Raw genomic sequence first — 26,397 nt, forward strand, 5'->3', positions numbered from 1 at the left:
AGTTGCCTGCATGCCAAAGCCTGGGCGTGCTGGGCTCCCACGGCTTGCGAAGAGCTGCCTGTTCTGGGGGCTGGGGTCGGGGGAAGCTCAGGCTTCCCCCGCCCCAGCCCCGCACCTGGGGAAAATTTTTTCCCCCTTATTTCCCCCCCAAAAAACTAGGTGCGCCTTATGGGCCGGTGCGTCCTATGGGGCAAAAAATACGGTATTTTCAACAGATATCTACTGAAGATTCCTCCCTAGTGTCAACAGGCAGAAAATTCCAGGCCACACTAAAGGAACTATTCCTTCCAGCGGTGTTAACTTGAATAAAATATGGGGCGAGGGGCAGGTAAGCCCCAACCCACATAATCACATGCACACTACCTGAATGACAATGCCCATCAACTTGGGGGGTGGACCCCCTCAAATATTTTATAGGGTGCATGTGAAGGGACCTCAGCCCCATGAGTTGGCTTCTATGATTTCTTATTAATGCAGAATAAACCCAGTGAAACTTGCATGAAGATGGGTGAGAAATTTGGTTAAGTCTGCCCTTTCATAGGAACCCATCTAATTCACATGTCCTGAAAACAATGCATGAATCAAAAGGAAACTATCGTTCAGAATCCATGCTTCTCAGGATTTTGTAATACAGTTACCCAATTAAAAATATAATATAAAATATAAAATATATAAAAAAAATGTATATTAAAGGAAAGTGTGCACAGAAGGACAAACATAAGTGAAATGCATTGTATTAGGGGAAAGTCCTTGATGAGTGTATTAGGCAAAATTATATTAAAAAGTGGCAAATATTAGGAGAAATGCTATAACTTCTTTTTGCGAGGACTTTTAAAGAAAACTATAAAGTTGTACTGAAATATGGTCAAGATTTGGAAATACAGTCACGGCTGGGAAATGAGGAGGAACCAAAATCTCACAGCACTATTTGCAAATAAACATGTTTAGGAAGATCAAACACGCTTGAGTCTGCTCGAAGATGAGTTTATTGGACAAAGAGTTCACGTTCTCCATATATACAGAAGTGCTGAATTAGAGATGGGCAGGTTACTGCTCCAGCTTCTATTAGCTCTACTTGGAATCATCCCAGATGTTCACATTGTTGCACTTAGGGGTGTTGCCACAGCAGAAGGTAAAGTTCCTATAGTTTGAGTTTTCTTGTAGTCGTCTACATTTGGAAGTGCAGCCCCTGTCCACGAACAGAACTTCATAATCTGTGATGATGAGTTCAGAAAGAATGAGCAAAGAATGAGCTTCAAGGGCCAATAAAGTTCTGCAGGAAATATCTCAAATACTCCCTGACCTGAACACACAACCTCCAAGATTTCTCTGATAAAAATAGGGATGCCCTGTTCAACAACAACAACAACTTTTTTAATTTATACCCTGCACATCTGACTAGGTTGCCCCAGCCATTCTGGGTGGCTTCCAATAGCATAGTAAAGCTATTCAGGGCTGCCTGCAGATGTCTTCTAAAGGTTGTATAGTTACTTATCTCCTTGATTCAGGGATCGCATAACTCTACACCCTCCAAGATTTCGCCAATGAAAATAGGGATGTCCTAAGGAAAAGTGGGACATTCTGGGATCAAATCAGAAACAAGGATGGTTTTTGTAAATCCGGGACTGTTCATGGAAAATAGGGACATTTGGAGGGTCTGTGAACATCAAAGGAAATAACAAACGCAATGTAATTTTTATTTTTTTCTAAAAAGAAATCTACATGTGCTTGTGTCCTTTTTTTAAAAACAAACAAACAAACCATTCCTCTGGGCTAAAGCCCTGCAGGACATTGGCCTGGCAGTTCAACCACTCCCAGTCCATCTGTCCACCTTCCAGTCTTAGGATTGCAGCCATAGGATTGCATCCAATGCTAGCCATACTCTGAGTAAATCTATTGAAAGGAAGTGGCTTTTAAATTTCAGCAAGTTTACTCTTTAGTAGAAGTTAGTTGGATATAGCCCTAAGTATCCCAAGTATGAATGATGTTGGATTTAGATCAGAGGTCACCAGTGTAGTGCCTGTAGGCTCAAGGTCACCCTTGAGCTGGCCCTCTGGTGCCCACAAAAACCTCAGAGCAACCCCAAACACTGCCCCTTGGGTTACCCCTTTCTCCCAAGAAAATACATCGTTTCCCACCATCCCTTCCCTTTATTACTCACTCCAGCTGACCATCCGGTTGTAGCAGAGCTCGTTCTTTTTGGTGATACAACTGCCTGATTTATTTGCACATTTACCATCTGGCTGTACGTCGGCACAGGTAAGACATATGAGAGGCCAATAACCACGAGGTACTTCTGTGGAGGGGGGGAAATCATTTGTTGAATGGCTGCAATCTATTGAGTTGGATAAACTTGGTCTAATGCACTAGAAAAAAATTCTTGGGTTACTGTAAACAAAACAAATCAACCCAACCAAAAACCCTGGGACATTTTGCCAAATTTAAAAAATCCACCCAGACGGAAATGTTAATCCTGAAAAAGAGGACGTGTCTGGGAAAGGAGGACATATGGCAACCCTAACGTAATGATATTCAAGAAACAATCCCAGCTCTGTCGCCTGGGTGTTTACAAAGTCTCCCTGAACTCTTTGGGATTCACTCTGAAATAAGTCCACATGGGATTGCAGCCCTTGTTGCAACTATGCCTCATTTGGACTACTGTATTTTTCAGTGTATAAGACGAGGGTTTTATACTATAAAATAAGGTTTAAAAACTGGGTGTGTCTTATACACGGGTAGTGGGTAGGGGTGACGGGTGATTGGTTGCTGCTGTGAGCTGCAGGTTGTCATTGGCGATTTTGTGTGTGATTGGTGGCTGTGGCAAGGCTCGCTTTGTATTGGCTGATGGTGCGTTAAGTGTGTGTTTGAATGGTTGCTTCTTCAAAGGGCTGCTGTGGATTGGCTGCAGCTGTGGCAATTGTGCTTGCTATTTCCTGCTGCTGTTTGCGCTTGTTGCAGACACGAGCGATTCTCAGCGATTTCAACTACAGTGGTACCTTGGGTTTCATACGCTTCAGGTTACATATGCTTCAGGTTACAGACTCCACTAACCCAGAAATAGTGCCTTGGGTTAAGAACTTTGCTTCAGGATGAGAACAGAAATCGTGCTCCGGCGGTAGCGGGAGGCTCCATTAGCTAAAGTGGTGCTTCAGGTTAAGAACAGTTTCAGGTTAAGAACGGACCTCCGGAACGAATTAAGTTCTTAACCTGAGGTACCACTGTACATCATTAAAGACAGGTATTTTTCTACACTGCATCAGGAGGCCCCATTAGCTAAAGTGGTGCTTCAGGTTAAGAACAGCTTCAGGTTAAGAACAGACCTCTGGAATGAATTAAGTACTTACCATTGTATTGGGTTAGTGGTTTACTGCATCCCCCCCCCCCCAAAAAAGCTCAACAACTCTGGGCCAACCCCCCCCCCCCCCCAAAGCTCCACAACTCTGGGTCATTTTCTTAAATTGGAGTCTCCCAAAAGAGAAGGCACCTTATACACAGGGGCATGTTATACACAGAAAAGTATGGTAATAATAATAACTTACGACTGCTTGCTAGGTAGACTGCGACGACGTAGCTCAGCGCCAGAGTTTTGTACATCTTCTTTCCCTTTCCTTCAGGGCACACGAGGAAGCTGCAGAGACAAATATCAGAGGAACAGAGAATCCCAAAGCCAGCCAGAGAGGGGGAAATGTAAACTAGATGAGCCCTGCTGGCTGAGCCCAAAAAACCATGATAGTCCAGCATCTTGTTCTCACAGTGACTGACCAGATGCCTATGGGAAGCCCAAAAGGAGGAGCTGAACGTAAAAGCTCTCTCCTGCTGCCTCTGGTGGTAGAAATGGAACACAGCCATCATAGTTCGTTGCCACCCTTTATAAATGTGTAAAACCTGAAGCTGAAAGTCAGCCAGGTTGGTGCCCATCAATACAACTTGTGGGAGTGGATTCCATAAGTGTTGTGTGAAGATGATTTTTTATTTTATTTTGGGGGTCTCTCTTGGAACTTCCAATATTTGACTTCATTGGATGGCCCCAAGTTTGAGTACAGTGGTACCTCGGGTTAAGAACTTAATTCGTTCCGCAGGTCCGTTCTTAACCTGAAACTGTTCTTAACCTGAAGCACCACTTTAGCTAATGGGGCATCCCACTGCCGCTGGGCCCCTGCTGCACGATTTCTGTTCTCATCCTGAAGCAAAGTTCTTAACCCGAGGTACTATTTCTGGGTTAGTGGAGTTGTAACCTGAAGTGTATGTAACCCCAGGTACCACTGTATTATGAGAGAGGGATGCAAACTTCTCTCTAATCACTTTCCTCACTTGCATACATCATTATCATGTGCCCCTTTGCTCACATTTCCCCCCCCCCAACTAAAAAGACCCAAATCTTGCAACCCTTCTTCTCTCCTTTCAACCCGCCGTCCTTTTCTCCTCCTGGAGTGGAGTTGGGTCTTTTTATGAAGTGAGGCATTTGCTTGTTTCTCGCTCTTCCACTGCCCCAAATTTATTTTAAAGCATAAAATAAACCCTTTGTACTGTCATCTATTTCAGACATTTTAGGGCTGTCTCATCGTTGCTCTTTTTCGAGAGGGGGGTGCCTGCCCAAACAATGAAAGGCTGAAAGCAAACGAGAAGAAGAACGACACATTTCCTCAGCTGTGACCACGTACTCAACCACCCTACCCCATCCATTAGAAATGACACTAGCATAATTCAATCCAACACACACACACACAGAGGAAACCAAAAGAAAAAGGTGCAATGAAACGAAACTGATAATAATAAAATAGCCAAGATAGAGGACCCCACAGAAAGAAAGAAAAGGGGGAAGAGGGGAGACTGCAGAGGGAGGAATATGCAAAGGAAAGACAAATGGGGAAACGTATGTGTATATATGCATATATGATTTGTTATAAGAAAAACCTGCTCCCTTTTCCCTTATGGGGTATCCAAGAGCCTCTATACAGCCTCTATACAGAGTCCTTATGTAGGTTCTCTATCGGTAGGGGAAAATAACAGAGGCCAACTAGAGAATATTGAGAAGCAAAGCAGCTAGTAAGCCTGTTGCAACAGGGTCCCCCACTCGCCCCAGGCAGGCAGGGAGGAGAGAAACCCAGAACTTTGGTGTGCAAGCACTTATATAGACTTTTGGAATTGCCTACCCTGTAAGCTCAAGACCACTCCCAAAAAAACACCATACATACATCACAGAAAGTGGTGGTCCCCAGCAGAAATTTGAGTATGTTGCTTCTCTCCTGTCTGCCAGGATACCTGATAATGCCTTATCTGATTGCCTTTTCTGGGTGGCCTGGCCATTCCTTTGAGATGGTAAATACTTAGTTCCTGAATCTCTTAGGCATATTGACAGTGTGCCCAGCTTAACAGATACTTGCCAGACTGTATTTACAGGGAGGTGTGAGCCCCTACAGTCCAAAGATGATTGGAAAGCTTTTCCTATTTCCTTCCTCCTTGCAGAGAAATATTTGAGGTCCATTTGGGAGAGTCAAAACAGTTTCAGGATTGTTCTCCTGTACTATTTCAGACACATGGTTTATATACTTATGTATGGGTTTGCCTTGTACATTTATGAATACAGTTGTACCTCGGGTTACATATGCTTCAGGTTACAGACACTTCAGGTTTCAGACTCCACTAACCCAGAAATAGTACCTCAGGTTAAGAACTTTGCTTCAGGATGAGAACAGAAATCGTGCTCCGGCAGTGCGGCGGCAGCAGGAGGCCCCATTAGCTAAAGTGGTGCTTCAGGTTAAAAACAGTTTCAGGTTAAGAACAGACCTCCGGAACGAATTAAGTTCTTAACCCGAGGTACCACTATATATATAATGACCTTAGAATTCCTATAACAGTATAGTGCAGAAGAAAAGTATTCTGAATTAGATGGCTGAAAATAGGTTGTAGAGGGGGATGTTATCTCCAACTCTTTTATCCCAATAGCACTTTTTTCAAGGTTCGCTAAATGAAATGGGGTAGCGGGGTGACTGATTGTTCTCTTAAGCCCCCTTAACAAACTACAATTCCCAGAGAGGTCCTGGGACTCAGCTACAGTGGCAAAGAAAAAGCGCTTTATATGTGTTGTTTATGCATTCTACCACTGTGACACCAGATGGTGCTGTGGCGTCCCGTTTTCGCCAACCTCGGTTTCTCATACAAAGTTTACAGTGCACTTAACCGAAACACCTCTTTGATGTGTCTAGATCCAGCCCTAATTTCTGATCCGCCTCAGGTGCCAAAATGTCTGAGGATATGACTGCCCTCACAGGGCTCCAATAACCTCCCCATTTGCGTTCCCCCCTTCCTCTAAGGAGCTTGAGGCTATGTACCTGGATATTCCCCCTGCTGTTTCTCAACTACAGTAGTACCTCCGGTTACAAAACCTTCTGCTTACATAAACTTCACGTTACGAAAGTGGCAAACCCGGAGGTATCGGACCAGGTTTTGCCATGCGCGCATGTGCAGAAGCGGTCCTCAGGTTACGGAAACCTCAGGATCCGACCGGACTTTCAGAACAGATCCTGTCCGCAACCGGAGGTACCACTGTATTGTTGCTGGATACTTGCACCAGAAATTTCGCTCCTTAACATTCCTTATGGCAGAGTTAAGTAAAGCAATAGCTCCACCAGCTGGAAGCTAAAATCCATGCAAGGTATTATGATACTTTCTGTTCAATGCTTTAAAACATGCCTCTCCATGTTTTAGGAAGGGGTTTGAGGGAGTGAGTGTGCAGAGTTTGAGACAGTTGTCACAATGGAGATGAGAAGCTTTGGGAGAGTTTGTTGGTGTGTTGGTGGCTGAAGAAGAAAAGATGAGATATGAAGCTATAGAGGAGAAAGAGGCCTTGTAAATTAATATAAGAACTTCGAACCTGGCCCGGTAACATATGGGCAGCCAATGCAAGCTTCTTAGTTATTTCATCTATCAAAATTTAGATACCACTTATCCCCCGGTGTAGGATACTCACCAGAATTCCCTTTTAACCCATTAAAGCCAAGTGATAGCTTCGCTAGCTGGAGGTTAAAATCCATTAATAGCATTTCAATGTTTTCAGTGCTTTAACAACCAAACAAAATAATGCTGTGCCTACCTGGAAGATGCATCCGGATGGAGTGAAGGAAGGGAGAGATCAAGACAGTGTGTAGAGCAAAGCGTTACTAAGGAGACTGGAATGTTGGGGAGGATGGAACTTGAAGCTTTGGGTACCCAGCTAGAGAGTCAGTGAGAGGAGCAAAAAGGGATGAGATGTGAAGATGGGGAAGTGGAAGGAGAGAGATTTTTTTTTTAATGTCCTCTCAATGGTTCTAAAAATCATTACAACTTCAATGTGATATAGAAAAATAGGGGTGGTTGGCTTTTGCTCCCAACTCCCCAATGGACTGAGTCCCCTAAGTCCATGATCAGTCAAAGATGATTGGATGGAGGCAGGATGCCATGAAAGCAACAGAGTTCCGTCCCTCCCATCAATGAAGCAAGAGAGACCCAGCACCAAGAAGAAACATCTCTTTTAAGGGTTTGCATTTCGGTGTAGGGAAGGAGGACAACCCCTCTACAAACCGTCAGAAATTATATCACACATAAACTGGGGTTACTGTGGCTCAGGCAGGCCAAGGTGTGATATTCCTCAGGATTTAGCAAGTTTTACATCGTTCCAGACACAGTTTACACACAACATTAGCATTTGATAAGACAACCAGGATGCTCATCAGACATCCGTCAACGCAGAGCATCTGGGCAAACAATGACAATTAATACAAAAGAGGTTCATAGATATAGGGAAGGAATCCCTTCAGAAACTCCCCCTGATTGCTATCTGCCTACTTGTTCTAAGGCAAAGGGAGATTAAGGAGGCAGAGGAAATATTTAGAGTCTTTAGGAGAGCCAATATGGCTTTTGGATTGCTCTCCTGTACTATTTTAGACATGTGGTTTATATACTCATGTATGTGTGTTTACCTTGTGCAATTATCAACATCAATTCTATATTTGAGACCTCAGAATTCCTATCACCAATGAAACAGTGCTTATGAAAATCACCTCAGTGTGATAACCTAGCTAGCTTTCTAGCTGGCTAATATCTTTTGAATAACACAAATAAATGAATAATTGCAACGCTTTCTGGGATCATTCCTCCAGGAATAAGGGGCACATCACACTATCCTACCCCTTAAACCTAACCCAGACGGATGCCCCAGAAGGATACTGCGGTCAATGGTACTGAAAGCCACCAGGTCCAGGGGGACTAATGGAGTTACGCTGCATCATTTACAGATAGGTAGCCGTGTTGGTCTGCCATAGTCAAAATAAAAAAATCCTTCCAGTAGCACCTTTAAGACCAACTAAGTTAGTTCTTGGTATGAGCTTTCGTGTATCTGAAGAAGTGTGCTTGCACACGAAAGCTCATACCAAGAACTAACTTAGTTGGTCTTAAAGGTGCTACTGGGAGGATTTTTTTATTTTGGCTGCATCATTTATTCGCTTTCACAAATCATCCACTCAGGTGACCAAGAATATTTCTACCTCAAACCTAGGCCTGAAGCTTGTTCCATATGCTCAGTATCTTCCAATGCCATCTGGATTTGAGAAGCCTCTTGAGTGTGATCTTGTGGATGAACTGGACTCATACTGCACACAACTAACACATAACAATTTAACAAACCACAGTAACTTTTTGAAAACCTGCATGTATGTTTTTGATCAATGGGTTGGGGATGGTGCCCAACTAACTTCTAGGGTGTGATTACTAACTTCTAGGGGCAAAACAGTGATGGAGAGCAGCATCTTTACCCTGCCCAGAATCTTACCATCCCTTTATTATTTGCAATAAACTGAGTATCTCCTTTCTGCAGCTTTGAACATGAACATTATATAGTGCTCAAAATTCCTATCACGTGTTTTTCTGACTTAAAACCCATGAGATTTTTATTACCTCCTGTGCAAAAGGAGAAGCTTGTGAAAACTCAACATTTATGGCATCAGACCACAACGGTAAATATTATTTGTATCGCTTTCATGCGGTTTTATAGTCATAATCCAACTTCAGGCTTGACTAGAGGAAAGATGCAGGAGACTGCATACTGTATATAGGGAATCAAAACAGTTTGACACTGTGGCTTGCTGGTCAGCAGGTGGCAGACTTTGGCTTTGGAATATCTAACTTTGGTTCAAAAAATAAATAAATCCTGCAAGCAGCATTCTTGTGGATTCACTCCCACTATAATAAACACACAAGAGCCCATGCATTTTTAAGATGAGTGTTATACCTCATTATGTGTACAGTTGCATATGCAAAGGAATCGTATGCAATAAAAGGCATAGCCTGAAAAGCAGGTCTTTATTGGTCACCTTGAATTGCCAGCTCATAAAACTATAGGTGCGGCCATGAAAAATTGGTGAGATTCTAACGCTGCCTAAACCAAAACATTTTGCTTAAAAGATCTCCAAGTTTTTCAAATAGAGCATGCCATTATCTCCAGGTGGAATGGGGCATTCTGACCTCTGAGCAGTTGAATTCAAGGACAGCTTTTTGGCAGCTCAGGATGTTGTGAAACTACAAAGACAAATGCCTTGGGTTTCTGTGGCCCACCCAGGATAGATGGGAGATCTTTTTAAAAAAAGAATGTGATTGCTGGTGAGCCAACTCTGATACCAGAAAGGCTATCTGCCCTCCCTACCCAGGGAAAGGCCGAGCCTTGTAGCATGTTCCCATATCTAAACTGCTAGGGAGTTTCAAAATGATGCTTTATTCTTGCTTTCTCATCTCATGTAATTGTGACATTGAAGTTGATTTTTTTGGGGGGGGGTGAGAAGATCATTAGTTAGAGCCTCTGCTTTTTAAAATTTCTTACTGCAACTTGCATAATCCTGAAAGACAGAATTCAGAAACTTAGGCTGCATAATCACTATCCCTTTAAAGCACATTCAAAGCATGTTCTCTCCCTCAAAGAATTCTTGGCACTGTAGCTTGTTAAGGGTTGCTGGGGATTATGGTGGCTCCCTGGGCAACTTTGGAAGTTTCTGAAAATACTTCTGATGATAACCCAGATTGAGCCATGGGTAGCTGGATGGTGAGGAGACAACAGTGTCCTTTCCAGTGTACTGAATAAACATGTATCATCAATAATTTTTATTGTTTATAGCCAATGGCCATCACAATACAGTGTGAGCACAAATCACACAGCTACAAAACCAAAGACATCGCATCGGACCAAGACTAATCTACAATGTCCAAAATTTAGGAACATTCCTTATAGTCAGCATCCCTACAGTTTGGCACTTTCACTATTCAGAAATGTTGCCCTTATCTTTATTGCCAATAGTGCAAATAGTGCCACCCTATAGCTGACGCACTTATCGACATCTGCCAAGGATAAACGTGTACAGAACAGTTTCAAAATCATCTTTGATCTTTGTGTTCCTTAGTACTCTCAGATGCTGTGTACCACAGCCCCTCCCACCATAGAGTTAAGTTTGTAGCTGCGTTCCAATATTTCTAGCTGCAAACATGAAATAGATTAGCAGGTCCTTAAACAGTAAATTCATGTAGCCATTGGATCAGGTTGTATCACCTGTCCCATCATCAAAAAACCTTTTTTGACTACCATTTTCCAAAAGGATAGTAGTGATTTGCATGCCCGCCACATATGGAAATAGGAACTTAGCTGTCGACATTCTCTCCAACATTAAGAACTTGAATAAGAGTTTAACCTGGGGAAAATATCCTTTCGATCATCTTTTAACTTGGCCTATCTTAAGGTAGGGTGAGCCGTTGTGGTACCCTCCAGATGTTCTGGGTGACAATGCTCATTGGCCCCACATCAATATAGTCAACAGTGAAGAAAGATGGGAGTTGTTCAGCAAAATCTGGAGGCAACACCTTTGGCTACCCCTGTGTTAATATCACCAGGAGTTGTCTTCGTACTATTTTACTATGCGCATCAATAATTTCCACATCCTCTTTCCCAAATCAGTCATGATTTTATGTGCTTAGATCATACTCCCCTTCACACACACCCATTTATAAACTGAAGAAAAGCAAAACCATAACAGTTTTTAGTCTCTTCTCAGGGGAAAGCTGCCTCACAGATTAGCAGTGCAAAATTAAAATATTCAGAGGAGAAGACCGCTGGATTTTTGAGACACAAGCAATCTCAAAATCTTAGATTCCCATCCTCAAAATAGTTTAGCAAACAGAAACAGAAATTAATAAGCATGGCCAACTTAGATTCACTAATTCCAATGGGTCTCATTTGTGTACAAGTTAGTTGGATACAACTCTGTGTTTCTCTACTGGCCAGCAATATCCCTTTCTGTGTGGAGGTATCTCTGTTTCAATACCAGAGAAATGTAGCGAGAAGAGGAGATCCCTTCTTAATGAAGGAGAGGGCAAGTTAGCAAGTAGGTAACTCAAAGCCTGGTTTGTGGCATTTATTGTGATAAATGATATGCAGGTGTGTGCTCCTTGCTCCTTCTTATCTTGGTTGGCTCATTTATAATCTGTTTTTTGTCTTCAAATGAAGTCTTATTCAGCCATTACTGCAAACTGGAAAAATTCACATGCGTGTGTCAAGGAGAGGGCAGGAACATTCCTTCCACCCTCTGCAAGTTCAAGGGTGAGTATCTCCAGTAGGGAGCCTGCTTCTTTCTTTGTAGGCTCCTTGGCAGGACGGAGAACCCTGATTTTTCCAGGGTTCTACATCAAAAGCATCCACAGCTACAGGAGGGTTCTGTGCTGCAAACAGTCACTACTGAATTCATGGATTGCACTAGCAATGGAGGCATAGCTTTAAAAAGCAACAACCACAACCCTCGTACTATGCTGCTCCTCACACTCAGAACTTCCAGTCTGCAGTAACTCCCAAACAGGACTTGAGATGTTTCTTTTGCAATGGATGAAATTACATTTGGCAAAATCTGAGGTTGTTTGGGGGAAAGGGGGAACATTCTCAACACGTCCCTCTTTCTCCCTCTTTTCCCATGGAGGCCTCTTACATGCCCTTCCAAAATGGCACACCCGCAATGGAGCCCATTGCAAGGAGGAACTGGAAAGAGAATTTTGAAGTGTGTGTGTGTGTGTGTGTGTGTGTGTGTGTGTGTGTGTGTACTGGGAGACCCTGTCCACTTTTGGAGGGCAAGCATGGAGCCCAGCTCCTTGACAGAGAGAATCGCAGAATCATAGAATCATAGAGTTGGAAGAGACCACAAGGGCCATCGAGTCCAACCCCCTGCCAAGCAGGAAACACCATCAGAGCACTCCTGACATATGGTTGTCAAGCCTCTGCTTAAAGACCTCCAAAGAAGGAGACTCCACCACACTCCTTGGCAGCAAATTCCACTGTCGAACAGCTCTTACTGTCAGGAAGTTCTTCCTAATGTTTAGGTGGAATCTTCTTTCTTGTAGTTTGGATCCATTGCTCCGTGTCCGCTTCTCTGGAGCAGCAGAAAACAACCTTTCTCCCTCCTCTATGTGACATCCTTTTATATATTTGAACATGGCTATCATATCACCCCTTAACCTCCTCTTCTCCAGGCTAAACATGCCCAGCTCCCTTAGCCGTTCCTCATAAGGCATCGTTTCCAGGCCTTTGACCATTTTGGTTGCCCTCCTCTGGACACGTTCCAGTTTGTCAGTGTCCTTCTTGAACTGTGGTGCCCAGAACTGGACACAGTACTCCAGGTGAGGTCTGACCAGAGCAGAATACAGTGGCACTATTACTTCCCTTGATCTAGATGCTATACTCCTATTGATGCAGCCCAGAATTGCATTGGCTTTTTTAGCTGCCGCGTCACACTGTTGGCTCATGTCAAGTTTGTGGTCAACCAAGACTCCTAGATCCTTTTCACATGTACTGCTCTCAAGCCAGGTGTCACCCATCTTGTATTTGTGCCTCTCATTTTTTTTGCCCAAGTGCAATACTTTACATTTCTCCCTGTTAAAATTCATCTTGTTTGTTTTTGCCCAGTTCTCTAATCTGTCAAGGTCGTTTTGAAGTGTGATCCTGTCCTCTGGGGTGTTAGCCACCCCTCCCAGTTTGGTGTCATCTGCAAATTTGATCAGGATGCCCTTGAGTCCATCATCCAAGTCGTTGATAAAGATGTTGAATAAGACCGGGCCCAAGACAGAACCCTGTGGCACCCCACTAGTCACTCTTCTCCAGGATGAAGAGGAACCATTGATGAGCACCCTTTGGGTTCGGTCAGTCAGCCAGTTACAGATCCACTGAGTGGTAGCATAGTCAAGACCGCACACCTAGTCAAGAGAAAGCACACCTGGCATCCCTCTGCTCCCATAGCAACCAAATTTGTAAGCTTGTTTCTTGTCAAAGAAACATTCAGCTCAGGAGTAAAAGATTGGCTTGGGTACTGAAAAGATGAAGGTTCCAGCCCTTTCTTGTTAACTCCTCTGCAGTGAACCAAATGTAATGTGAATTTAGTCGTCGTGGCTGCTAGGGATTGGGGAGAAATCAGGTGCAGTTCACATTTAAAGGCAAACTTATCTAATAGCAGTTTCTGGAACAATGTGCCAACCAAAATATAGCCATCCCACCTTAGGTATGCTCAGGTGGCAGAGCATGAGACTCTTAATCTCAGGGTCATGCGTTTGAGCCCGACATTGAGCAAAAGATTCCTATATTTCAGGGGGTTGAACCAAATGGTGTCCCATTTCAGCTTTATAATTCTATAATCCTTCAATATCTGCACTTCTCTGAATTTTGCAACGCAATTCTCCAGTTAAATAATGTGTAAGAAAAATGCACATACAAGGGTTACAGCATGCATACAAATACGTATTGTCATGGGATAGTGGTGGAACAGGAATCCTCCAGACCCCTGGGTGTCAGATTTCCCCCTCTAGATTCTGATGGATCTTCCCATGCATGGTGGAGATTCGAGCGGGAGTGCTCAGTGAGTTCTGGTCTCCATAGATTGTTCTCCTGAGACAAAGGTGAGGCCTAGCCAGTTCCTGGAAGTGAGTTTACAACCACCCCCAGAGCCATCTACAATGAGATGGCTCTCCTGTGGCAGGCAAGCCCATGAGGAAAGGCTTCGCCAACTGCAGCGGTCCTTAGTCAACAGCGAGACTCTTTCCTTTTGAGCATCTAGGAAAAGGAGAAAGCAAATCCAGGCCCTCTGTTATTTCATTCCAGCCTCTCCCTGGACTTCAGGGGAAATTCCTTCTCCAGACCCAATGCCTGTGTCATGTCTCATCGGTTTGGGGCTATTTACCTTTATTTAGCTTCATTTATCCATCAACAAGGCCCCTGAGAGCCCTGAGTGACTGTCCCAAAGATGGCTTGGATCTAAATCACTTTGATCTAAATTACAGAGGTCAGGAGAGTAACAGAGGATGAGGGGAGCTGGAGGATAATCAGAATGTCAAGCAGCCTTAGTTCTATCTCTTTGAAACCAAAGAGAGAGAGAGTGTGTGTTCTCTGACATAATTATCTTTTCTTCTTTCCCCTCTTGTTTCAAGCAAAGCAGGCCTTTCTTCTAGGACTGGGATGGGGAACCTTTGGCGCTTTAGATGTTGGTAGACTCCATCTCCCATCATCCCCAGCCAGCATAACTCTTGGTCAGTGATGATGGAAGTTGTGGTACAACTATATCAGGAGGGCCTTAGGTTCCTCATCTCAGTTCTAGCATACCCTCCAACATTTATGTGATGAAAATAGGGATGTCCTATTTAACAACAACAACAACTTTATTATTTATACACCACTGTCAGACTTTGGGGAATCAGCTTCCTTCCCCATGGCCGTAAATGAGTAGATCAAATGAAAGGGAATTCTTACCAGTTTATCAAGGAAATAAACACAGCGAAGGACAAAAGAAAGCATCTAACCAGAATGGTGGTGCTCTTAATTAAGGTCACTCCCCCCTCCGTCCCTATTAGTCTACGTCACTTCTACGTTCTGTAATCTGAGCTTGTAACCTCTGTGCTTTCTGTTCCTACACTTTCTGAATTCTCCGTGACTTCGGGGAAGGGGGGTGGATACTATCCAGAGACTGTGAATCTGTTAACTCTCTCTCTTCCAGTGTTTCTTCTGCTAGCTGTTCCCCATCCAGTATTTCCCAGCTTCTGCCTTCTGAACTATGCCCCTCGGCAAACCACTGTTCCAAATCTATACTGTCCTTCTGCTCCTGGGAAGATTCAGGATCAAGATCAGGAGGAGGGGGTGGCTCCCACCGTTCTTCCTCAGTGCAGCCCTCCTCAGCACGATCCCTCACATCTACCCTTTAAACATTTTTAAAAATCCCTATACAGGGCTGCCTTCAGAGGTCTTCTCAAGGTTGTATAGTTACTTATCTCCTTGGCTCAGGGCTGGCATAACTCCATGCCCTCCGGCATTTCTCCAGTGAAAATAGGGACATCCTAAGAAAAAACAGGACATTCTGGGATCAAATGAGAAACCAGGACAGCTTCTGTAAATCCAGGAGTGTCCGTGGAAAATAGGAGCACTTGGAGGGTCTGTTCTGTGCATAGCTGTCAACGTTTTCCTTTTTTTAAGGGAAATTCCCTTATTCCAAATAGGATTCCTCGCAAGGAAAGGGAAAAGTTGACAGCTATGGTTCTGTGAGCTTTTGCTGTGGCCAAAGGGGGGTTAAACAAAACCATGATCCCACTAGGGCCCCAGCTGTGCTATACATTTCAAGTGGTGTCATACATTCATGGTTTCCTCCAATGAATCCTGAGAACTGTTGTTAAATGTGCCGGGAGTTGTTAGGAGGCCCCTATTCCTCCACAGCAGCATCTTAAAAAGTAGAGACATTTGCCAACAAAGGTCCGTAAAGTAAAAGCTATGGTTTTCCCAGTAGTGATGTATGGAAGTGAGAGCTGGACCATAAAGAAGGCTGATTGCCGAAGAATTGATGCTTTTGAATTATGGTGCTGGAGGAGACTCTTGAGAATCCCATGGACTACAAGAAAATCAAACCTGAGGAAATCAGCCCTGAGTGCTCACTGGAAGGACAGATCGTGAAGCTGAGGCTCCAGTACTTTGGCCACCTTATGAGATGACAAGACAAGACTCCCTGGAAAAGACCCTGATGTTGGGAAAGATGGAGGGCACAAGGAGAAGGGGACGACAGAAGACGAGATGGTTAGACAGTGTTCTCAAAGCTACCAGCATGAGTTTGAGCAAACTGCGGGAGGCAGTGGAAGACAGAAGTGCTTGGCGTGCTCTGGTCCATGGGGTCACGAAGAGTCGGACACGACTAAACGACTAAACAACAACAACAACAATTCCTCCACAGAGCCACAATTTCCAGAGTGGTTTTACAGTCAAACGCTGTTACCAAGGAACTTTTCTACCTTGGTAAAGGGGAAATTGATCCACGTCACCCTAGGATATGACAGTGGGAAGGAGTGAAATAAGACCTACAGTGCTATCAGAACAGAACTTTGGGGCAGACATCCAGGACCCCACTCAGCAGAATGAACAGAAAGACCCACAAATGCAGCAGCAGGGCTGGCTTGCCACATTTTGAGGTAAGTGCAAAAATACACACTACCATTTAAAAAGCAGCCCAACTCCCTGGTAAGTCTATCAAGTCCGGAGTCTAAAATTGTCTAATGTGTACTGCTTGGTGTCAGGTCAGTTTGGGGGGAAGCAATGAGGTCTTCATTTCCTGTTAAGCCATTAGCTCAATGGATGGCCTTCAGCAAGGAACCCTCAACATCAAGCCGCCACCATCTGTGTTCAAGGATAATAATAACAGTTTACAGTACAGGGTGGTTGTAGAGCTTATTGTTCTAAATATTAAGCAGCACTCTGTTATGTGGTGTTTTGCAAGAAGCGCTTAACGGTTCTGGCAAAATCCAGAAAACCTCTCTCTCTCTCTCTCTCTCTCTCTCTCTGTGTGTGTGTGTGTGTGTGTTTGGGGGGGCATGGAAAGGGACTTGGATCTCTGGCTAGCACCCCAATGCTATGCTCATTTTGTCAGAACAAACCATACCTGTCAACCATCCCACTTTGAGCGAGACATCCTAGAATTACAGAAGCTATCTCAGCTTCTGATTGGATCCTGGTATGCCCCATTTTTCTCCCACAAGAGTGTGGCCCCAAAAGATGCCCGTTTTGGGAGGCCATGCTCTCCTGTGAGTCACCTGGTTCCTATGAGAGCACCCCCCAATGACATGCATTTGGGGGGCCCCTGTTGTTGCACGAGTTGCATGACTAACACGGGACCACGGACATGAAATACGCATGTCCTTATTTTCCTCTGCAGCATGTTGGACAGTGTGACCTACTCCTTTTGTTGATCTCAACACACTATGCATCTAAGTGAAGGGTCCCAGGATCACTGACGGGCTCATGCTTCCCTTCTGTTGTCGATCAGTTCTGGCTTTATGCATCAAGGGATCCTTTATCATATAAAATTTATACAAAGTGAGTGTCGTGCATTCTTTCTGGAGTTAATAGAATAATACGAGAAGGGGCATGGGGAAGGAAATTGGGGGCTATAACGAGAGGACAGTGCTTTGTGATGAATTCTGAAAAAGAACCTTGAGGGATCGGTGCCAGAAAATATGATTCATAGCCTGGAGAACAGACTTGTTTGACAGGAGAAAAATTGGGTATTGCTGCATATAACTCGTTCCAAATTGGAACGGGGTGGAATCAAAACCACATTTCGTCAGAGTTCAGACACAGACCGGTACAAAAGAATGCTCACGTAGCCAAACCATAAAAGCCCCTTCAGAAAGGCTGAAACCTATATATATATATATATATATATATATATATATATATATTTCCGAAAGGTTCATCCCTTTCACCCAAAAGGGGGGTGGAACCTGACATTAATAGGATCACTGAGCTGTGGTGTACTGGTAAATTTTGAAGTGTAGGATCCCCAATAGCCATGCAAAGTATACACCCTTGTGCAAATTAATTGAAACAAACAATGTAGTTTATTGTACAAAACTCACATATACATGTACAAAACTCACATATACATACATTAATCAACATCATGACAATACTATGCATAGTTTCTCAGGAGAAAGTGTGACTGAACTTGTGGTGTATGCTTCTTTTATATATATATAAATATTTTTATTTGTTTTCAATAACAATAATCCAATGTACACATCATTGTCTCAATAACGAATTATAATATCAATTCCAACATCAATCAATCAAATACCCAATTCTAACTGCATAGATTCAATACACGCTGAAGTTTAACAAAAGACCTCCAGGCAGCTGAAATTCAACCTTTAGCTTCAAATTAGAAATGCAAACTATCTTGCAAACAAATCAAAATGTGAGCATGAAGTAGGGATGCCTTCAAACAAAATGAAAAAAGTATCCTGTCTCTGTTTGATTCTATTCCCCCTTCTCTGACTTTCTGTATGCTTATCTGCCGCACACAAACTTGAAAGCCTCATTCTCACCTCACCCGATTACCAGAGCAAACAAGGCCTTTCAATTGCCCTGACGTTCCAGCAGATGAAGTCATTGCTTCTGCTCTGAAAGGTCCTGGAGTTGCCCTGCCCTGCGTTCTCACTCTCTCCAGCACACCACAGTCTCCGAGAGAAGCAAACACTCTTAAAAGCAACCGAACAAAGGATGTAGGAGTTAAATTGGAGGATTCCATGCTATGTCACCAGGAAAAGACTCCAGACTCCTGCAATGAGGAGAGAAACAACAACACAGCCTGTATCCATTTGGGTGGATTTCAAGCATAGGCTGTTAACCTCATTGTTGTGGGCTATTCCTCATCTCCGATTGATTTGGAAAGTATTTAATTTGGAAAGCATTTGAGACCTGGCTGTTGTTGCCTTTCTTCTTTCTCTTTTTTTCACTGATAGCAGGAACAATTGAGAGCAGTAAATGGAAAACATTGTTTTGTGTCTCTAAAGGGAAGCGCAATAGGTTCTCGGAAATACAAGCTGACCCCCAAATAGGGAAATTGATTCATACACTCATTTAAAACAACCTTTTAAAAAATTAAATCATTTGTTCTCTGCTTGCCAAGGCCCAGATGTGGGATGACGAGGCCTTCAACGAAGTTGCGAAGCGAGACCGAGGAGGTGGGCTCAGTTTTTCTCACGTTTGTTCGAAGGCTTCCATAACTGCATCCTCACTACACACGTCAGCTGTATAATCCATTCTCAGACCAACATTGTTGTCAAAGGGCTAAATTCACTTTGGGGATAAAAGTGGGTTGCTCAAGTGATTTCATTAAGGTTACACTTCTGAAATGTACTCGGAGTCGAGTGTGGATTTCATGCTCTTTATTCAGCTCATAGACGTGAGGAATGAACGTTCCCCCAAAATATCTGCTTTATATACATTATTTACACAATGGGCCGCACGTGATTGGCTAACTCCTGGATTCTTCTGTAGGCCAATCAGGTTGCGGATTCACTTCCACCTGGAGCTGGATTGGGTGGCTCCGGCGGGCCAATCATACTGCTGCATTGTTCTAGGACCAATCAGACTGCTGCATTTGGATCCTATTCAACTCAGTACATAACAACTTCTGTGTCCATTTTCCTTGCCAAAATAAAAATAAAAATAGAAAAGTGGAACAAAAGCCCCCAAGGGGAGAAGAAGCAATCAGACCAGAGGAACTCCCATCAACGAAAGCAGAGAAGGTTTTTTTTTAAAAAAAAAACAAAACCTGAGAGCAAAACTAGGTGTGATGTAGAGAAATGTGAAAGCACGTTCTTTTCCCCAAAGAATTCTGGGAGCTGTAGTTTCTATTCCCTTTACAGAGCTGCAATTCCAACCAGCTGTTAGCAGGCTGAGCCTAAGCTCATCTTAGTAGAATGGCGAGGGAGAGATGGACTGAGGGGCAATGATTCTCCTCTGACGGAGAGGGCAGGGCAATAGGAAGTGGTGTGCACACAAACATGCTTGTATGAGGTGGAGATAGAAGTCAAAAGATCTTCATCCATCTAACTGCTTTTCATCCAGTTGCTGTTTGTGTGCCCGTTGCAGTATGTCGGCATAGGGCACTTCTGGATATACGGTGTGTGGAATTTCACATAATTAAATTATGTAATTAATTGCATTATTCTATGCTGTTAATTTAAGGGACGCAGGTGGTGCTGTGGTCTGAACCACTGAGCCTCTTGGGCTTGCCGATCGGAAGGCCGGAGGTTCAAATCCCCGCGACGGGGTGAGCTCCCATTGCTCGGTCTCTGCTCCTGCCAACCTAGCAGTTCAAAAGCACGTCAAAGTGCAAGTAGATAAATAGGTACTGCTCTGGTGGAAAGGTAAACAGTGTTTCCCTGCACTGCACTGATTTCGCTGCTCCGTTGCACCAGAAGCGGCTTAGTCATGCTGGCCACATGACCTGGAAAAACTGTTTGCGGACAAACGCTGGCTCACTTGGCCTGTAAAGCGAGATGAGAGCCGCAACCCCAGAGTCGTTTGCAACTGGACTTAACTGTCAGGGATCCTTTACCTTACCTTTTTATGCTGTTCACTGGTAAACAAAGGAAACATAGCACATAAGCAGGAACAGACATCAAATAAGTATCATTTGCAGACTGAGAACAACAACTGTAGCAAACCCCAGTTGTACTCACTGGATTGATTCCATTGCAGACATGGGATGAGTAAGAGAACACCAGCAATTTCTGCTCTCATTTCTGTTTCTGTCAGGATTCTCACATCTACGTGTGCATCTTGCCTGTGCATTTTGTTCATGCTGGGTGGAAAAAACAACATGTACTGTAGATCCCTCTCTGTGTCATCACTGATTCTGCATCCTGACTCATCATTCCATAAAGCTCTTGGGTCCACCATTAGCTCAAGTTCAACAACCTATTACATTCGCAATGGGGGCATGAACTGGTTCTGTGCAAGTGTAGATAACCCCCCTGGTTTCACATTCTGATGCCATTAGCCACACCTGGCCCCGGCTGTTTAAAGTTATGCTTGGCCTGCTAATTATGAGTTAAAAGCTTTGGCTCCCTCTAGCATCGAGGCATCGAGGGAATGCACACCTGCCAGGGTCTGAAAAAGTCTAGGTTTTTGCTCCCTTCCTTGACCTCATAGTTCCTGCCTCCTGGAAGCAAGGCAAATAAAGCCAGATCAGGTATTCTAATATTTGGATTCATAACATTCCTAAAGTTATGCTAAAAGTGAAAACCATAAAAATACTTTGTGTTGCCATGTTTTACAGTTAAGAAAATAGACCGAAGCCATTTTATTCTGCTCTGCCTACAAGTTCTGAGTTACATGATCATTTATTCCATCCTCATCAAATGGCTCGCATTTTCATTAGCCTACCACGCAGTGCAGCCAAATCCCTCTCCTACTGACAACCTGGTCACTTTTTGAGATGATTGAGACTGGAGACACAAACACTCCTCAGAGACACAAACACTCCCTCTAGAGAAAGCTTGTTCAAACTTTTTTTGGGGGGCGGGGTGTCCTACCAAGCTTCTAGGAAGCAATGGAATAGATGGGAAAATGGCTAGGATGCAGGTGGAGGAAAACCTGAAGCAAATCCATCTAGTCAGGTCAGACAAAGCTCACCTTAAAGCTGTGGTGGAAAACGTGTTGCCCCATCTGGGGGACTGCAGATTTCCTATCCCTGGTGAATAATAATAATAATAATAATAATAATAATAATAATAAATTTTATTTATATCCCGCCCTCCCCAGCCAAAACCGGGCTCAGAGCGGCTAACAACAGTAAAACGATAAAATATTCTAAAATCATTTCATTATAAAATTAATTCCAATCAAATTAATGGCAACCATTGGGCTAGAAGTTCTGTGAGAGTACTGGAATTGATTCAAGAATTTGGTCAGGTTGCGGGTTTTAAGCTGAATAAGATGAAAACTAAGGTTTTAGAGAAAAATCTGACAGGGATTGAAAGAGAGAGGTTTCAGAAGGAGACAGGATTAACATTGGTCAAGAAAGTGAAATACCTAGGGGTCAACATGACTGCTAAAAATGTGAATTTATTTAAGGATAACTATGAAAAATGCTGGTTGGAAGTGAAAAAGGATTTAGAAATATGGTCAAATCTGAAGTTATCATTGCTAGGCCGAATTGCTGCGATAAAAATGAATGTATTGCCAAGGATGCTGTTTCTGTTCCTAACATTGCAAATTTTGGATAAAATTGATTGTTTCAAGAAGTGGCAGAGAGATATTTCTAGATTTGTCTGGCAGGGCAAGAAGCCTCGAATAAAATTTAGGATATTAACCGATGCTAAAGAAAGAGGTGGATTTGCCCTGCCAGACCTTAAACTTTATTATGAATCGGCCGCATTTTGCTGGCTGAGAGAATGGCTGCTTCTTGAAAATACTGACGTGTTGGACCTAGAAAGTTTTAACAACGTATTTGGGTGGCATGCATATTTGTGGTATGATAAGATTAAAGCACATAAAGCGTTTAAAAACCATATTACCAAATAATGGAGGCGTACAATTTGGATAAAAAAATTGGCTTCCAGGTGGAAAAATCAAAATTGGAAACAGAACTGTTAGATCCCAAAACTAAGAATTTGTCAAGAATGTATGACTTGCTGTTGAAATGGAATACTCAGGATGAAACGGTGAAATCAACTATGATTAAATGGGCACAAGATGTAGGACATAATATTATGATGGCTGACTGGGAACAGTTATGGACCACAGGTATGAAGTTTACGGCATGTAATGCCCTAAGAGAGAATATAATGAAAATGATCTACAGGTGGTACATGACCCCAGTCAAGCTTGCAAAAATCTATCACTTGCCCGATAATAAATGTTGGAAATGTAAAGAGACTGAAGGCACATTTTTTCACCTTTGGTGGACATGCCCAAGGATTAAGACATTCTGGGAGATGATTTACAATGAAATGAAAAAGGTATTTAAATATACCTTTCTGAAGAAACCAGAGGCCTTTCTCCTGGGCATGGTCGGCCAATTGGTGCCAAAAAAGAATAGAACTTTTTTTATGTATGCCACTACAGCAGCAAGAATACTCATCGCGAAGTATTGGAAGACACAAGATCTACCCACCCGGGAAGAATGGCAGATGAAGGTGATTGACTACATGGAACTGGCGGAAATGACTGGCAGAATCCGAGACCAGGGAGAAGAGTTGGTGGAAGAAGATTGGAAGAAATTTAAAGTTTATTTACAGAAACATTGTAAAATTAAGGAATGTTAGAAGGATGTTGGAATGAAATAATGCGGTTTTAGCAGAAAAGCTATAAAGGATTAAGGAAAAATAGATTGTTAAATGGTGAAGGAGGGAAAGTAAAGTTACATTATATTAAGATAAAATAGAGGACAAAAACTGGAAAAGATGGAAAGGATTTGCTGAAATAGCTAATTGAACTAGAATACAAAAAAGGGAGGTGTGAGGAGGTCAAGGAAATAAGCAAATGAAAGATAAGATATGGGAAGATTTATTGTATTTTTTCTTTTTTTTCCTTTTTTTTCTTGTTTCTTTTTTATTATTATTGTGATGTGATGTTTTGTATTTCTTAAATATGCTGTTTTTTAATTTTTTTCTTTTTGTAACCCTTTAAAATTCAATAAATATTATTTTTTTAAAAAAATAGAAGTTCTGTGAGGATTGCCAAAAGAGGGAGTCAGGCTGTGCCCTGGCCAAAGGCCTGGTGGAACAGCTCTGTCTTGCAGGCCCTGCGGAAAAATGTCAAGTTCCGCAGAGCCCTAGTCTCTTGTGACAGAGCGTTCCACCAGATCGGAGCTATAGCCGAAAAAGCCCTGGCTCTGGTTGAGGCCAGCCTAACCTCTCTGTGGCCTGGGACCTTCAAGATGTTTTTGTTTGAAGACCATAAGTTCCTCTGTGGGACATACCAGGAGAGGCGGTCCCATAGGTACAAGGGTCCTAGGCCGTATAGGGCTTTGAAGGTTAAAACCAGCACCTTAAAGCTGATCCTATACTCCACTGGGAGCCAGTGCAGCTGGTATAGCACCGGGTGAATGTGATCTCGCAGTGAGGACCCCGCTGGAGTTTCTGGGTCAATCTCAAGGGCAGCCCCACATAGAGCGAGTTACAATAATCCAGTCTGGAGGTGACCGTTGCATGGATCACAGTGGCTAGGTCAGGGCGAGAGAGGCAAGGAGCCAACTGCTTAGCTTGGCGGAGATGAAAAAATGCCGCCTTTGTTATAGCTGCAATCTGCGCCTCCATAGAAAGGGAGGTGTTGAAGATTATACCCAAACTCTTAACGGATGGTGCTGGCACTAATTGCACCCCCGCAAGAGATGGGAGTTGCCCCCCCCCCCAATCCCATATCATCCTGACCCAGCCAAAGGACCTCTGTCTTTGAAGGATTTAACTTTAACTGGCTCCCACGTAACCATCCAGCCACAGCTTCCAAACATCTGATCAGTGTGTCTGAAGGTATTAAACAACATGAGTGGGTTCTGCATCGTCATTTATTCCTGAGAGAACCTAGGGCTACCATTGAATTTTTCCAAAAGGGAGATCTGGGGTTAAACTGGACTGATGTCTAAGGAATTCCAAGGGAAGAAGAAATAACTTCAGTAACCCCACCCCAAACCACTGAAAATCCCCACCCAACTTTTGCTGCCTGAAGATGAAGCTGCAAAAGCTGGCAGTGTGGGCAGGCAGTGAAAGACAGGAATGTCGACCCAGCACTGTCTGCTTAGGAGAAACCTCTGGAAGAAACCTCAAGGAAAGCAAAAAGACTTCCTTCCAGTAGGGCCAGTGGCATTTCTCAAGGGGTGGCTTGGTCTGCACATCATGGGGCTCTGCACTTTACCAACTGCACAGGAGGCAGGAATTCAACAGGGGCAGCTTTTTCCAAAGTTTCATCTTCATGATGAGGAAAATTGCATGAGCTGACTTTTGGCCTTCTGCGTACCAGTTAAAGGCACAGAACCTCTCACCAGACCTCAAGATGTCAACATCCAGACTATTTTTTTCTATTTTCGCCAGTTATCCCTCTGCCACCTGCCTCCTGATGAAGTGTTCTGAAGGATGCTAAAGCTTGTGCACATTTTGTCCTAATGAAGATATTGCCTGACTTCAGGTTTTGAAGGGGTTTCCTATATGGACTAACATGGCTGCCTGTTCTTTTTCTTCTTCTACTGTCCAGATAAAAAGAAAGTGCCAAATCTGTATGTACAGAACCTGGCCTGTCAGGTAGTGGGGGCTGAGGGACCTTCAGCCTCCCCAAAAAAATATTCAAGGAGGGAGCTGCCCCCCCAAATCCTGTGGCCCTGCTCTGCCTCCTTCTCCTTACCCAATGCTCTGTGGGGAGAAGGAGGTCAAGCTCTGCGCTCCCCATTCCCCACCCGGTGCATAACACCAGCATTGCAGTGGCGGGACACCCTGTGTGTCCTGGCCAGGCACGTAAGGACTGATGTGCTAGGCAGGGGCGGGACATGTCACATGATGTGTCACATGATGCACCCCTCCATGTGGGTGGCAAGTTGGTGCCCCATGCAGATCTTGGACGCATCCTTCAGACACAATGTGGGGGTGGGATTGGAAAACACGCTGTGGTTTCTGGATCTGTTAAACCCGTTTAATACCTTTAGCCCAAAACAAGTTACTTGGTTCATGCACAGCCTACAGATTTTGCTTTTTTAATGTCTGTAACCCATAAATGTGGTTTCTGGAGGGAGGAAAAAGAAAGGAAACACCAGACCTATATATATGTGTGTGTGTGTGTGTGTGTGTGTGTGTGTGTGTATCCATCCCAAAGGCTGAAACAAGGAACTGTCCCTTCTGAGCAGCAGCTGAGTGCCCAAATCCACATATCTACACAGTTTTGTTTTTAAATGCAGCCCTCTAAGTTAGCCAGAGAGAAAAGGCCCAGTCTGTCCCATGTTTCCTTTCGCAGAAAAGTCTGCTCCATCTGGCAATTATGTCATGTGCATAACATACCCCATGACCAGGACTAATGAGGCAAAAGGTGGCTGGGTGGGGGGAGAAGAGACCCAAAACATAAGACTCGTGTATTTAAGAAGGGGGAGTGAGGTAGCCTTCCCTCTGGCTAGAAATTGGCCTGGCTGAATTTCCTCTATCCCAGTGTAAGCACCAGGGCCCCCGCTGAACAGACGCCAAGTCAGAACAGCTCTTGGAATCTGGTCTTTTTCTTGTCTACGGTTACGGAATTTTCCAGAAGGTTTTCTCCTAGTTCTGTTAAAAATGACTCTGTGGCTGTATACACACTGTACATTCAAAGGGTACCCCCCCCCCTCAAAAAAGGGAAAAAAACAGAATCCTGGGAACTGTAGTTTACCCCTCACAAAGGTACAGTTTTCAGGAGACTTGAGGTGGGGAAAACACACCTTAAATGGGCTTCAAATGTATGGTGTGTGCGCAGCACAGAGGTCAAATTATCTGAAAGGAAAACAACTATACTCATGCAAAGAAGACACTGCTTTTGAAAGGAAGGTGTATTTGGTCCATGTTACAATGAACAAG

At 43.6% G+C, this 26,397-nt stretch overlaps 1 protein-coding gene across 3 annotated transcripts; it reads right to left on the reverse strand.

Annotated features, from left to right (window-relative positions):
• Nucleotides 1-968: 968 nt before the first annotated feature.
• Nucleotides 969-24,413, reverse strand: ACRV1 (acrosomal vesicle protein 1). Of its 3 annotated transcripts, XM_080983771.1 has the most exons (7): nt 24,338-24,413; nt 21,503-21,564; nt 20,548-20,669; nt 7,094-7,213; nt 3,540-3,628; nt 2,162-2,296; nt 969-1,214 (listed from the first exon to the last, which is right to left on the reverse strand). In XM_080983771.1, exons 1-7 carry the CDS (start codon nt 24,375-24,377, stop codon nt 1,072-1,074), a joined length of 711 nt encoding a protein of 236 aa, XP_080839897.1. In that variant the 5' UTR covers nt 24,378-24,413; the 3' UTR covers nt 969-1,071. The 3 variants fall into 3 exon arrangements, 1 of the variants encoding a protein (XP_080839897.1); XR_013980040.1 differs by lacking the exons at nt 7,094-7,213; nt 20,548-20,669; nt 21,503-21,564; nt 24,338-24,413 and adding an exon at nt 6,971-7,067; XR_013980041.1 differs by lacking the exons at nt 7,094-7,213; nt 20,548-20,669; nt 21,503-21,564; nt 24,338-24,413 and adding an exon at nt 6,333-6,355.
• Nucleotides 24,414-26,397: the final 1,984 nt, after the last annotated feature.

Source organism: Podarcis pityusensis, assembly GCF_964106645.2.
Source record: "Podarcis pityusensis genome assembly, chromosome: 15".
Taxonomy (NCBI): domain Eukaryota; kingdom Metazoa; phylum Chordata; class Lepidosauria; order Squamata; family Lacertidae; genus Podarcis; species Podarcis pityusensis.